General features: G+C 44.0%; 2 protein-coding genes across 2 annotated transcripts; one reads left to right on the forward strand and one right to left on the reverse strand.

The window, feature by feature from the left end:
• Positions 1 to 8,973: 8,973 nt before the first annotated feature.
• SODALDRAFT_273423 (S-adenosyl-L-methionine-dependent methyltransferase) lies at positions 8,974 to 9,990 on the forward strand (the record flags this gene model as incomplete). The annotated part of the gene is made up of 2 exons (XM_028607897.1): positions 8,974 to 9,262; positions 9,494 to 9,990. The coding sequence occupies 2 exons, from the start codon at positions 8,974 to 8,976 to the stop codon at positions 9,988 to 9,990; spliced, it is 786 nt and encodes a 261-aa protein (XP_028468088.1).
• Positions 9,991 to 10,731: 741 nt separating this feature from the next.
• SODALDRAFT_271717 (myb-like DNA-binding domain-containing protein) lies at positions 10,732 to 11,746 on the reverse strand (the record flags this gene model as incomplete). The annotated part of the gene is made up of 2 exons (XM_028607789.1): positions 10,732 to 11,410; positions 11,517 to 11,746. The coding sequence occupies 2 exons, from the start codon at positions 11,744 to 11,746 to the stop codon at positions 10,732 to 10,734; spliced, it is 909 nt and encodes a 302-aa protein (XP_028468089.1).
• Positions 11,747 to 14,543: the final 2,797 nt, after the last annotated feature.

The following is a 14,543-nucleotide window of genomic DNA, read 5'->3' on the forward strand; positions in this document are numbered from 1 at the left end:
GGTTTACCGGGTGAGATGAGTAACAGGTAGCAAGCCAACTACGTATTGCGTTCCTAATTCGTAGTCTTGTGGCTTTCCCACTTACCGCTTCCGGCCGTTGTGACGGTGAGAAGCCCATGAACCGGAGGGCGAAACCATTATGGCATCGCACTGAGACCTAATATATCGATTGGCTTATGCAGGCATCCGCATCCAGTGTCAGCCTGGTCAGCCTGGCCGACCCGAGAAGGAGAAGGAAGGCGAGTGCCGTTTGGAGATGCCAGACGGACCCGGAACCAGCTGATTTAGTCGGCCGATCAAACTGGCGTAGCGGGTACGGGGGACGTTGTACGTTGTACGTTGTACGTTGTACGGTGCCGGGGGTGCCGGGGATAAGCGGAACACCATCGGATCCAGTGGGGTTGAAGGAAGAGGAACTGGAGGCGTTCGTGGTTTAGTTCCAGGTTCCCGCGGATACAAATGTACCTTCATATTTATACGAAGTATCCGTACGCAATGACCTCTCTTCACCTACCATGTTCTCGACGAGGAGATTCTGTTGAATTCACGGGAGCGTGCGTGTAGGGAGCGTTGATTTAGGAAATATATAATTGTATTATGTATAAAAGAGAAAGAAAAAGGGGGCGGGTATACGTGTCCTAAATATATCTACTACCTTCTACGCGAGGATAGTAGGGCACCTCTAACTAATAGAAGGTTATTATACCGTGGCTTACGTAATAGAATATAATATACCCCCTAATTATTACGCCGTGATTAGCGGAACGATTACTTAGCCTAACCTTAACCTAGCCTTATTTTTAACCTTAAAATAGCCTTAAAGAGTCGTGTAATACCTTTAATATCGAGTTAAAAGGCAGGAATAAAAGCTATAAAATAGTAAAGAATAATAATAATAATAGTAAATAATAAAGGAAAAGTGCTATTAATAGTAATAGTAAATAAGTAATAGTAAGGCCTTCTGTAGATAAATTAAAGGCGTTATACCGGCGTTTTAGAGCTTTTAGATCCTCCCTCTTATAACCTCTTATGCCGTTGTTTTTCGAGGAACTTTTAACGATTTTTGAACTAATTTTTCCGATTTTCCTATGAATAGTAATAAAAATAATAATAATAGTGATATAGTGAGTATCGGAGCTTTGTTTTTAGTGGCGCGTGCTAATTAGTAGCGTTATTTAGGCTCCTCCTACTCTCTTAGCGGTTATTTATACGGCGGCGGCGAAGAAGGCTTCGTCTAATAGCGTTAAGAAGAATAAGGGTAAGGGTACTAGTAAAAAGGGTACTACTATAAATTATTTTAGCGCGTTTATTTTAGATCTAATTACTCTAGACCTTAGCTAATTCCTAATAGACTGCTAAGGGTAGTAGTAATAATAATAATGATACCGATAACGATTTTATTCTAGTCCTATTCGAACCGCCCTGCCTCGAATACGTAAAGGGTATTTATTCTAGAAGATAGCGCTCCTTTAATTACTATATTTCTATTCCTAGGCGCTCTAATAAATACTAAAAGTATAAGAATAAAAACTTTATATACTACCCTCTATAAGTTCTTACCCCCTATTTAAGGCGCTTTACGATTATAATTATATACTCTATTTTATATTAGCTCGAAAATATATATGCTATTAAGCTTTACGACTGCTAACCTATACTTATAGTTTTTCTGGCCTTATATCCTTAGTTAAAATTCTTTTTAACTATATTATAGTTTGTAAAATTAATAAGGACTCCAATAACGATAATAAAAAGGTGCGTTTATCGCTTTATTTCTAAATTAGAATACTTTAACTAACTATTTCGCGTAGTTCTTTACTAAACTTAAGTAAACGGTAAAGTTTATAATTAAGTTAATAGAGGATAAGGAAAACGAGAAGTTCTTCCGTAAGGAAGAACTTAAGGGAGTATTAAACTAGCTTCCTGCTATTACATTAAGCAGTAATTCTACCTCCTAGCTCGCGGGGGTTATAATAGAGATTTTACGGGAAAATAGCTTTATTATTACTCCTCCGGCTAAAGGAAATAATATGGTGGCTAGCGTATCTAATACGTAAGATAGTGCTCCGGATAAAGCCGATAAAGCTTAGTAACTTAGCTAGTATACTTTTTTAGTATTTTAGGATTTACTTTTAGGTTTTAGTATAGTGTTTTAGTATAGTGTTTTAGTATTAAGATAACTATACCCTCTTACTTTTTACTAAATTAACTAAACCGCCGGCGCGCGGTACGCCTAGGGCGTGGGAATTTCGACTTTAACTACTTCTTTCCACCCCTTTTATACACTAATTATATTAAGATATACTCGGAAGTTCTCGAATTTTTATTGTGGAAATACTTTTATTAATCTATCTGCTAATATTAAATTCGTAGTAAGATATACGACTCTAAATAATCTCTTTATATTCTCTTGTCTTACCTAAAAGCGCTATATATCTATATAGCGAAGCCTAGTCTTAATCCTAAAGCTATTATCGACTACTAGACATATCGTTTACGTGTTATCGTAATAGATATCCTAAGGAGATTCTGGATTAAAGCGTATTTCGACGAAAAGACGCTTTAAACCTATTATTTCCTTCGCTATTTACTTTAAAGCTAGTAGCTTTACTTCGGTTATAGACGTTATTACCGTTACTTACCTTATTACTTCTTATATAATTAATCCACTAAATAGACTAATAAAGTAACCCTATAAAGATCTTCGTGTATCTAAATTATTTATAAAAAAGGCGTCGCTTACGATAACTATCGCCTATAAACTAATACTTAATCCGTACTAAATTAAGAGGTCCTTTATTATAAATAAATAGCGGATAGCTTAGTCTACCGCCTTATAGTGCTTAGGAGAGGGGTTTCTAAGAAAGCGAGAGAGGATAAAGGCGGTGAATACTATATTAGGACGTATTATAACTACTATATAAAGTATTAATCCGATCTTTTCTTAATACGATTTAATCTCTTAAGCGGTGGTTTCGTCTTCTCTTTTCCGGTATTCTATAATAGGAATAGAGATTACTAGGTAGGTGTTTAGAGCGTCTAATTTAAACCTAGTTACGATCTTTTCGATATATAAGTTATAGGAGAGGAAAACCTTATATCGAGGGCGATCTCGAGTAATCTTAATACTTAAAAACTAATTGGCTTCCCCCTTTTCTAATACCTTAAACCTTATTTTAATCCCTTCGATAATCCTAAGGCCGTTTATAGTATTATCTCCATAAAATAACACGAGAATATCGTTTATAAAGAAGATAACGAATACGTTTTAAGCCTTAGTATAGAATAAGCACGGTTCTTCCTTACTAGCCTTTATCCCTAAGTCTATTAGAGTGGCCGCGAAGGTCTAGAACTATAGTCTAGGCAAGTCGTATAGTCTATATAGTGTTTTATCGAGCTTTAAGCGCTTATCGGGATACTTAAATCTATCGGGAAGTTTATATATAATAGACGTTCCTGTTTTACTCCTCTAGGCGTTAATAAAGACGTTATCGATATTAAGTTACTTAATCTTTAGATTAAACTAAGTAGCTAGGGCTATAATAATACGAAAAGATTATATAGCGAGCGTTACTACGTAGGTTCCCTTAATTATTAAGCTCTCCTATAAGTCCCCTTAAATATATAAGCGTGCCTTATATCGTTTAAGATATCTGTCTTAGTTAAACTTATAAGTAAAAACCCACTTTAACGGAAAAGGCTTTAACTTCGTCTCTAAACGCTTAATTTCCCTCTATATACGCTTTTTAATTAGCTTATTTACCTCCTTCTACACGGCTTCCTTAAACCGTTTATATATCGGGTAGTTAGTAAGCTCCCGCTAATACCTTAGTATAGCCTTTAGGTAGTCGTGATAAACCCTGCTATCGATTAAGGGCTTTAATAATATTATAGCCTCTTTTTTAGTATTCGAACGGGTATTTATTTTAGCATCGGCTACTCTAAGGATTATTGAATTAAAGATTAGAAGCCTTTTTAGCCTATCCTAGCGCTCTTCTTATTAATTAGATAAGAAAAAGATATAAGTTAAAGGTATATCTAGCTTTACCTAATATATCCGTGGATTAATCCGAATAGTCTTTCCTTAAGCACGGCGATCGGTAATTCTTATACTAGCGCGCGTTACTTCCTTTACTAATATACTCTTTTTCCTTTAATAGGCGGTCACCTTAGGAGTCGGTTAGATAGGTAGTCTAGATTCGGACGCTATAGTACGGCTAATGCTATAGTACGGATTAAGGGTAGTTAGTTCTTATACTATCGCCTACGTACTCCATTCTATAATTAAAATCGTTAAAGTATCCGTATTAAGCTTTAGTATATATAATCCTAGCATATCGGTTATGGTATCTTTTTAGGTGGCCGCTCTATTATCTTATTAGTTAGAAGAATTATTAATTAAGAGTTCCTCCGAAGACTATAGCTCTACGCTTATAACCTAAAGATTCCTACTCTAAGGATTAGGTGTTACGCGTAGGGTTTAAAGTCCTATCGTGGGCGGTTCGGGTATATTAGGTGTATCTAGTAATAACGATAAAGCGTCTAATTTAGCCTTTACTACTCTTACCCCTAAGTTTAAACCCGTGGACTATACTTATTCTTTAGAAGGTACGCTATCTATTAATCTACCTGGAGGGTAGGCCTATAAGATAAAGTCGTTATCTTTATCTTCTTATATTTTATAAGTTATAAGCTAGTTTCTCGCCTTAGGCTTTAGAATCTATTTTGCTTCTGTAAGCTATAGTTTATAAAATAACTACTCGTTAAACTATATATTACGCGTTATAATAACATTTTAAAGCTATAGAATCTATACTCGGTAAATATTATAGGTAATATAACCTATAAAATACCTAATATATCCCCTTAGTTAAACCTTATATAGTTTCCTATTCCTCCTAGCCTCCCTATCCCTTACTATTAGATAGGAGCGGTAGCCGTAGGTATAAATACTACTCTAATTAGGGTATAGGTCGGCTATATACTCTTTTACCGGAATTGGCGTATTATCTCTAAACTATAAGTTAAGGATTTCTACTAGGGATTTCTATCCGTGTTATTATAAGGGACTTATATTATATAATAACGCTACCGTTTTAATACTTTCTAGCTATTTATCTAGTGGAATTCCTACTCCGTTAAGTATAGCGTTAGGCTTTATAATAATTAGTTAACCGGCTCTTTCGCTACCTCTATTCGGTTTATAGGTATAGGGCAGTATAATTTCTATATCGATTCTTTAACTACTCGCCTATAGCTGAGTTATTAAATTCCTTGCTAGATTAACGATCAAGGGCTTATTATTACTACGTATCTTATAGATATATAATATAAACTACCGGTTAACCTATCGTTCGAAGGCTTATAACGCATTATAGACTATAACGCTATTTTTTAAAGCTAAAGGCAGTATATAGATCTAGCCGCTACTTTTATCCTTTATTATAAGAAGATATCGTATACCGTTATAGCTCTTAGATAGCTTTTAAAGATCCTAATAAATACGCTAAAACGGTGGTGGGGAGCGGTATTCTAACGTGTATCGAGATATAACTTAATATACCTAGGTTCGGGAGTATATCTTATAGTTTATCTGCTTAGTTCCCTTAATTAACACGTTCCTAGCGTTACGAACTAATACTTATAGAGCGCTTAGTCTAAGATAGCCTACTCTTAAGTGCTATAACTATTCTTCGTCGACTTATAGATAAGGAGGGTCGCGGGAAGGTTAGTAATATCGGTAAGCTCTTATTAATCGATCGACTACTATAACTAATATATATTAATAGTTATAATTAATCGGAATAATACTATATAGTATTAGTTAGAATAACGAATAAGAAGAAAAAGATAAAATTAGCTTATACTAAAGGATAGTTATATTAAAGCGTCGAAGCAGCTTTAATAAGACTACGCTCTTCTCCGCTATTCTAAAGCATAATAAGCAGTTATATCCCGAATACTAGATCCTAACCTTATATAATAGAGCTTCCGATATCATATTTATATAAAATCCCTCTATAATAACTATATCGTTAAGCTCTAAGTTAGCTTTTAGAGTATCTAGAGGTCTATTAAGGATTCCCTTTAGAATCCGTTTACCTTTACTAATAATCGGAAAGTCGGTTATACCGGATTCGATAGATCCCTTTATAGAAATAAAGGAACCTAGAATAAATAAGTTAATTAAGTTAATAAGGTAAGTTACGCCGTAATTATTAAGAAGAGTGCTTTATAAGAGCGGGTAAGGGCTTAGTCGGAGCGCGGTATAAATCCTAAGGACTTTTTCTATAGTATAGATAAGGGCGGGATTTAGGATAGTTATAATTACCTTCCTAGGATACCTATCTCCCTTACTACTACCGCTCTCCGAGCTTTTTTATCTCTTTTTCGATAGTTTTTCGCGTAAGCTTTTCTACTTTAGGAGCTTAATCTCCTTCCGTATCTCCTTATACCACTTATTATTGATATAGGTATTAGATCTCTACTTATATTTTCCGGTTAAAGCGTACTCTAACTTATTATAATACTCTGGTTTCTAAGTGTGTTCGCGTTAATAAGGGTAATTAGTACTCTTTTTCTTAGGCTTCTTTCCGTCTTTATTATTATCTAAGCGGTCTCCTAAGGTCGCGTAAACGCCGTAACGCGTTCTAACTATAGTTAGAGCGCTTATAATAGCGTTAAACTCGCGGCCGTATATTAGAAGATCGGAAATCTTATTACCGCGGACCTTTTTTATTATTAGCTCCTAAAGCTTAGTTTCTACCTAAATAAGCGTAAACTTCTATATAACTACTATAAAGAAGTTCCGAATAGTAATAGGTCCTTTAATCTCAGCTATCTTTTACTAACGTGCGCGTCTAATAAGGGTATTCTACTCCGTATACTATATAGCTATTTTAGTATTAGCTTAATAAGTATTTTATAGATACTTTTCATATACTCGTCTTATCTCTTCCTTCGTATAAATACTACTTAGAGTAAAGCTACTCTTAAGTTCCTTTATTATATAGCGTAACGTAAAGTATCGGTTTTATTTTTTCTTATTATAGCCGGGATATTTCTTAATAGCCTTTTTAATAGCCTATTAATAGGTAAAGGTCTCCACGGTGGTTTTAAGTAGTTAATTAGCTTTATTAAGCGCCTTAATAAGGCGACTAAGCTTTTAATTCTAGGCTATAATCTACTAGTTCTCGATTTTGGTAAAGCGTATAAGCTTTTACGTTAAGGGTATAACAGTATTATCGCCCTCGCCTTAGGAATACTATTCGCGTAGTTAATCTAGGGATTCAGGTATAATATACTTAGGACAGTTATCTAGCTAATCCTTTTAGTTAGGATCGAGTAATACCTAGACCTTTATCCTTTATATATACGACTAGATATAGAAGATTTAATCGGCCTATTACTATATAGATTTAAGGCGCGGGATACTAAGCGCTTTAGCCGTGATCTTAAGCTTATTTAATATAGTATCGAGTAAGAGTTTAGCGAATAAAAGCTTATTATTAGTAAAGAGAGCGTAGGAGGGCTCCGTAATACTATAAAAGTATATAAAAATAAACGTAGATAATAGATTAGCAGGAAGTTACTAGTTATTACTATTACCCGGGCTTATAACTATTAAATTTATAGGAGCGTGCTTATAGGGAGCGTTAATTCGGGAAATATATAATTATATTATATATAAAAGAGAAAGAAAAAGGGGACGGGTATATATATCCTATATATATCTGCCACCTTCTAAGCGAGGATAGTAGGGCACCTCTAACTAATAGAAGGTCACTATACCGTGGCTCACGTGATAGAATGTGATAGATTCCGATATGGTTCCCCAAGTTGATGATATCAGCAGAAGTCGTACTTTTAGGTTAGGTACCTTAGGTACGTTATACATCTCTTAGACCCACTTCCTCCTCCGCCGATTTCGCAGAATAAGTTGGGCCCAATAATAAATTCTTCGTCGCTCACAACCGCAAATACCAAGCTTGTCTTGTACTTTAATTCCGATTCCTCTCTTTGCGTGGGACAACTTGCTGCGACCTGCGGGGGCGGCAGATTGCGGTTGCTCGCGCCGTTGTACTAAACCTTATCTGGACTTATCTGGAACAGCAAGAAGACAAGATAGGTACTGGACGACTGAGGCTATTACCGGCCCCTGCAATAGGTAAACCCACATATCAGCTCGACTCCATTTGGATATTCTCGTCATCGTTCTTTGACCTCTTTCCCCTTTTCCCTTTGCACTTTCCCTCCCTTTCCTTTCATGTCGATTTTCTTACTTCATTACGCACACTCCCTTCTCTGCCCCCCTCTCTGCATCGACCGTCTCAGATCGCGCTTCGCATAAGAGTCACCTGTCTAGACGCCTGTCAGTTGTCCATTCACATTCACCTGCCTCCCCCAGCCTGTCCCCCCCCCGGTATCTTCTCTTCCCGGTCTTCGTCCAGTGGTCCCGAAATTGTGGTTGAGGGTGTCGATCAAGCGGCCTTGGTACGACGCTACCAGGGGGCTCAAGGACAAAGCGTACGGGCAAGCAAGGGACAAGGACAAGGGGTCAGAGGGAGCAAGGTTTCCCTACTTGCGGGCAGACCAGGACCAGAACGACGGGCATTGGCCTCGGGTGAGAATTGGGAGACTTTCCCACGGCATTTCCCGAGAGACAACCCCAGGTAAAGTACAGAGTACGTACACCGACTTCCAAAAACGTTCTAGAAAGTCCATTGCGTGTACACCTTACCTGAAGCCCAACCCAGCCAGCTGGGGAGGGGTTTAAAACTTCCCGTATCTTGGGAGAAAGGTACGAAGTAAAACTACGAAGTACCTTGTGTGCGACGAGCACAGACAGCGTTGAGGGATATTGACAACACATCACCCATGACTGACGGCCATATCCCTCCGGAGCCTGCCCTATCCGCTCCAATGACCTCGCTGTCGGAGCCCGCCGAGACATCAGGAGCCATGGCGACGACTATGACGGCAGGGACCGCAGAGACGTCCTCGTCCTCATCCTTCGACCCAGAGACGTACGAATCCACCCACGTCCACTCCGTCTACGAGGCCATCGCCCCGCACTTCTCCTCCACCCGCCACAAGCCCTGGCCCCTCGTCGCTGACTTCCTCGCCTCCCTCCCGCCCGGCTCCGTGGGCCTCGACGTCGGCTGCGGCAACGGCAAGTACCTCGCCGTCAACCCTTCCCTCTGGCTCATGGGCTCCGATAGGAGCGCCAACCTCGTCTCCCTCGCCCGGGAAAACGACGGCAGTGCTGCTGCTGCTGCTGCTGCTGCTGCTGCTGCTGCTGCTGCTGCTGCTACTGCTACCGCTGCCGTTGCCGCAGACAAGAAGGAAAAGGGAAAAGGAAAGGGGAAGGGGAAGCAGAGGAAAGCGAAAGATGCTTCGGCCACAGGGCATGGCAACGACGAAACAGCCGAGCAGAACGGGACCGGAGCGGAAGCGGCACAGGTGGGGGCAAAGCAAGGAGAACGAGAAGGAGGAGGGCGACGACGACAACGTCTCAACGAGGTCACCGTCGCTGACTCCCTCGCCCTACCTTACCGTGCCTCTTCCGCCGACTTCGCCATCAGCATCGCCGTTCTCCACCACCTCTCTACCCGCTCCCGTCGTCGAGCCGCCGTCCGCGCCATTCTCGACTGCCTCCGTCCCGGGTCAGGCGAGGATGGTCGTAACGGCGAGGGAAAGGCGATGCTGTACGTATGGGCCTTGGAGCAAGGATCTAGCCGGCGAGGGTGGGACGAGGACGCCTCACAGGATCAGCTTGTACCTTGGGTAACCAAGGCGGGCACCGGGAAGACCCACAAGGAGTCGGACTCTAGGAAGCCAGAAAACGACACCACATGGCATCGTTATTATCATCTTTACAGGAAAGGGGAGTTGGAGGAGGACGTGCAAGCCGTGGGCGGTGTGGTGCTGCACAGCGGATATGAAAAGGACAACTGGTGGGCGATATGCACAAGAGGGCTTGAGATGTAGCAATCGCTGATATACATCCCAGTACTTTGCATACAAAAAGGGGGGGGAAGAAATAGAAAGGGGTGAATGTCCAAGAAAACTCCGCATGTCTCACCAACCATCCCCCGTATGATACCCGATGATATTTCCGCCATAACGCTATGCTACCAGTGCCTGTCCCTTCTTCTTTAGCATCCTTCCATACTCCATGTGCGGCGATCCGACCTGACCCGATCGCCAACACTACCTTACCTACGCCTTGATGTTGTCTTTTTGTATTCCCTGCCAGACCACTTGCCAACAGAAATCCAAATAACCAATCACAACTTTTGTAGCTTCTAGTTACTCTCTTGTAGCAACCCCTTTCCCTTCTTCCCTCCCAATTTCCCTTCCCTTTAAACAGACATGCAAGAAGAAAAAGTAACTCAAAACAAACCATAAATAAATAAATAAAAGAAGCCAGGTGGTTCTCTTGAAGACCCTAGTATGTCATTCAAAACGCCGTCTCTGCAGTTGTGGAAGGTCAACTGGCAATTAAGCGAATAAACCCCAGATTAAAGCGGCTTGATGAAGTCGAGTCGTGATCGCGGTGAAAAAGGCTAATCGAGACGGTATGCGATGCGCGTAACAAAAATGCTGGTCATGATGTATATGTTGTCTGGTTTGATAGCGTGTGTCCATTCCCATCATGCAATCGTGGCGTCGTCTCTTCATTTTGGTGCCTTCGCCTTGCCCATTTCTTTCTGGTTGGCTCTCTAGTACTCAGTGTCTTCGCCGGCTCGTCTCTCGATGTCCCATGTCGGTTCCGGGACTTGCTCGTCGCTTATATCTCGTCGGTTCGTGTGGTTGCTGGTACTGGACCGGTGGAAGAAAAGACCCCGGACTGGCTTTTGTCGGGGGGCCGGGGCTCATGCCAGGTGGTGCCATCGAATAGGCAGGCGTGTTGTAAGGACTTACACCCGTCGTTAACTCCGCCAGACCAGGGAGCGAATCCTGTCCACGCGGCGGTGGGTGACTATGTATCGGTGGAAGTCCAGATCCCGCGGCACCCATCGGGAGTCCCTCGTTTGGGTCGGCAACTATGGGAGGGGGAGTCGGTGGTGGAGGAAGAGAGAGAGGAGGAAGAAGGCTTTCTCGTCTTGAGGTCAGTGTTCGGCCGCCTGTTAGAGGCGAGATTCCCGCTGCCCGACCGTAACGTGGTGTTGCCCCGGAAAGCTCTCGAGGGACACTGCCTTGTGATTGCGAGTGCGCGTGTCTGCGGGAAGGGGTATTGCGAGCACCCCCTTGACCCTGGTCGACGCTGGCAGATGCCAATGAGAAAGGAACAACGCCCGCCCGACGCGCCATATCAGCTTCTCCCAACTGCCAGTGCATTGCCTCGGCAGCCCGCCACGGAACGGCCATCTCCTCTGCTATTTTCGCCCACATTTCTGGTTTGAACCTGCCATGTGCCCAACTAGTCAGCTTTTCGTTGTCTTGCCCAGTTGTCGCCCAGACGCGGCGAAACGGATAGAAGGCCACGTTGGATGGCGAAGGGAGCTCTTCACCTTTCATACAGTCTAGCAAGCTTGTTTTTCCGTTCCTCATCCCACTCACTCCGCCTCTCTAGATAATTCTGATAGTGAAGCCGACAGCTTATGGCACTACGTCCTGGCAGACGCTTTGAGATGTCCTCCCATTTCATACCGCTTCCTCGGAGCTCGATGATCAGAGCATCCTCCTCAGGTGACCACTTGCTCTGCTTCTTGGCAGGGGAATCCGCCACGTGGGGAGGCATCGCGCGCCTAGCCCTCCCAGCCGACCCCGGTGCTACCGGGGATGGCCCATACGGATATGAACCCGGGAGGGGTTCCGTGGTCGCCGTGGTTGTGGTCGTGCGAGGGAAATAGGAGGACCCGGTGTACTTGGATGGAGGGGCTGAGGACTCATCCGAGTCGGGCGCTTTCAGCAATGACGCGATATCCACGGTGATGGTTGTTCAGCCTAGGGAGGTAAGATACGGCTTTGGGTCATGGGCGCGTGGTGGATTGGCGCCCGGTTCTCTTTTCGCGCCGTGTTTCTCGTGGCCAAAGGTTGCCTTCCCGGAAATCCCTCTAGATCTATGGCTATATCCAGGCCTGGTGTTGGAATAAATAAATAAATAAATAAAAGGACACAAAATAGAATAGTAAGGGGAGATCGATAGGCGTCCCGAGAGACTTGCTCGCGTAAACGAGGGCGTTGTCGGTGCTTTTAAAGATGGTCGTTCAACTGATTGGGCGTCTGGGTAGCTTTGGTAGCCAATGATAGGGAGTGCGCCAGATAGGTTGGCCAAAAGAATGGCGGAGTGCGCCAGCGGGAATATACGTCAGTCACAACAGGACGATAGTAGATGTCGACAAGGAGCGGGTTTTCCTCCAGTAGCAAGGTCCGTCTGTGAAAAGTCGGTAGAGGTTGGCGAACAAGGGCACGATGCGGTCTACGTCGGGAGCTTGCGGCACTGCAGATCGTGTAAATAAGACGAGAGAGAGAAAACTTGGGAAGAGGGCAGTCAAGCAGTATGTAACTGAATAAGAGCAACGGTGCGGAAAGAGGATACAAGCAGCGGGAGCAGCGACAGGGTGTCTCTTTAACGAGCGTGACAGGGCGAAGAAGAAGGTCAGTTCTCAAAGCCCTCAAACAACCGGGCAAGAGGAATCATCAAAGAAGGAACTGGAGGAGCCGAAGAGGGAGCTAGGGGGGAGGCGGGGGTTTAGGGGCGTGGGAGAAGAAAAGACGTCAAGCGAGTGAGCTGGTGGAGCAAAGGGGGTGGTGGTGGAAGAAGACGGACTGTAGCAAAAGAAAGAAAATACAAGTCGGGTAGTCCTGGTTGTAGGGGCGGCAAATATTCCTTGAGGTCATAAAGGCACTTTGCTGAATATCTGTCTGGGTTGAAGAGACTGACGGGTGATGGAGCGACAACTCGTCGCTGCCGAGACAGCGGAACGGGACTCGAGGGGAAAAGAGATGTACGGAGGCCGGATACTTGACAATTTCGCTCAATACGTAGCGACCATTGAAACGAGGGCTCGGGAGTGATGGACGAGGGCGTAGACAATGCATGTGTGAATGAATGACACGCACCCCAGGCGCGCACAGGTCTCTTTCCTGAGTCTCAGAGACCATTTACTGGATGCACCCCACCCGTGGGTTTCTGAGCCGGCTGGTTCAATACAGGACCAGGTGTAGCATATAGCAGGCCACCACCAGCGAGGCGGCTCCTGTCAATCCGGAGAAAATTGCAGGCCATGTGTTAGCGACCCAACATCCCACTGGGGAGGAGGGGGGGGGGGGAGGGGGGAACACTACCGGCCATGGCCACGAATTCTTGCAGACGCCTTGCGCCTTGTCCCTTGCCGACGCTCGAACCCCTTCATCCGCCTGTGATCTGGTCTACTGCCTGACGGATACTCTGCTTTCGTAACGCGCTGCCACACCCGAAATGAAGGGGTGGGGGGCCCGGTGGATGACGCACCGCTAGGCCTGCCTGAGTCTAGGGGTTAGAATTTCATGTTCAGTGATATGGCGCTCTGGCCCTAAGACGATCTGACACCATGCTTTAGATGGTTCGCAAGAATTTTTTAGAATGTCTAAGAGAAAGCACATAATTAATAAGATACGACTTAAGAGGCTGAAAAGTGCCCATCAGCCTAAGAACCGTCACTAGGACTGGGGGGTTAGTCGACAACGTGAGACTTGGGATATGAGATTGGAGCCCTCTTTTCGAGAGCGCTGTGACGCAGGAGCCCGATCATGGGCAAAGACCGCATTGAGTACGGAGGGCTCATTGTCCCAGACTGCAGAGCCCGGAAATAGGGCATTGGCTCATCGAGAATCAAACCAGGAGGGCCCAAAGGACCTAGATGATCGAGAAGCCCTGGTCCTCTAGCAACCCTAGAAAGAGCTCTGCCCTAGCTGCTCCCTCGAACCTGCCCAGTCAGTGAAGTGAAATGAAAGAGATGGAAAGGTAAGAACCGAGCCAAACATGAACCAGATTTGATACAGCACCATCCCCAGTTCATCGGGAGTCTCGACAGTTCCGCTTGTTGGCTGGTACTTGGAGATGCTTGGATGCGTGCATGATGTGACCAGACTCTGCAGACGATCTGGTCTTGCCAGTTTGGGGAACTTTCCGGCATGTCGTTCGCCGATCGTAAAGGGAAGCCAGAGAGAAGAACTGGACCAGGGTAATTTTGCCCGACTAAGCAGGATGGAAAGCAAGAGCGGAAGAACTAGGTAATGGTTGCAGTTCCAGTTCCACTCCCAGGCTGGTTCCAGCCAACACTTCCAACAGTAGGTAAGGTCATGAGGGGTGGTCGTTGACTGTAGCATCCGCTGCATTCAACACAATGCACGTAAGGGTGAGGCGCGTCTCCACCACGATGGGCCCAATGCGACATTAGAACGGGAGTCCCTCTTAATGCCTACCCTAGGCGGGCCAGGAGAGGACTGTTATAGCTTGCTTGACTGCCGAACATTTCTTTTCGCCAGGCAGGAGCTCGACAACCCGACAAATGCTTTTTCAGGTCGCGCTTCGGCTTCCCCTCCAACCCCTT

This window comes from Sodiomyces alkalinus (assembly GCF_003711515.1).
Source record: "Sodiomyces alkalinus F11 unplaced genomic scaffold SODALscaffold_2, whole genome shotgun sequence".
In the NCBI taxonomy this organism is placed as follows: Eukaryota; Fungi; Ascomycota; class Sordariomycetes; order Glomerellales; family Plectosphaerellaceae; genus Sodiomyces; species Sodiomyces alkalinus.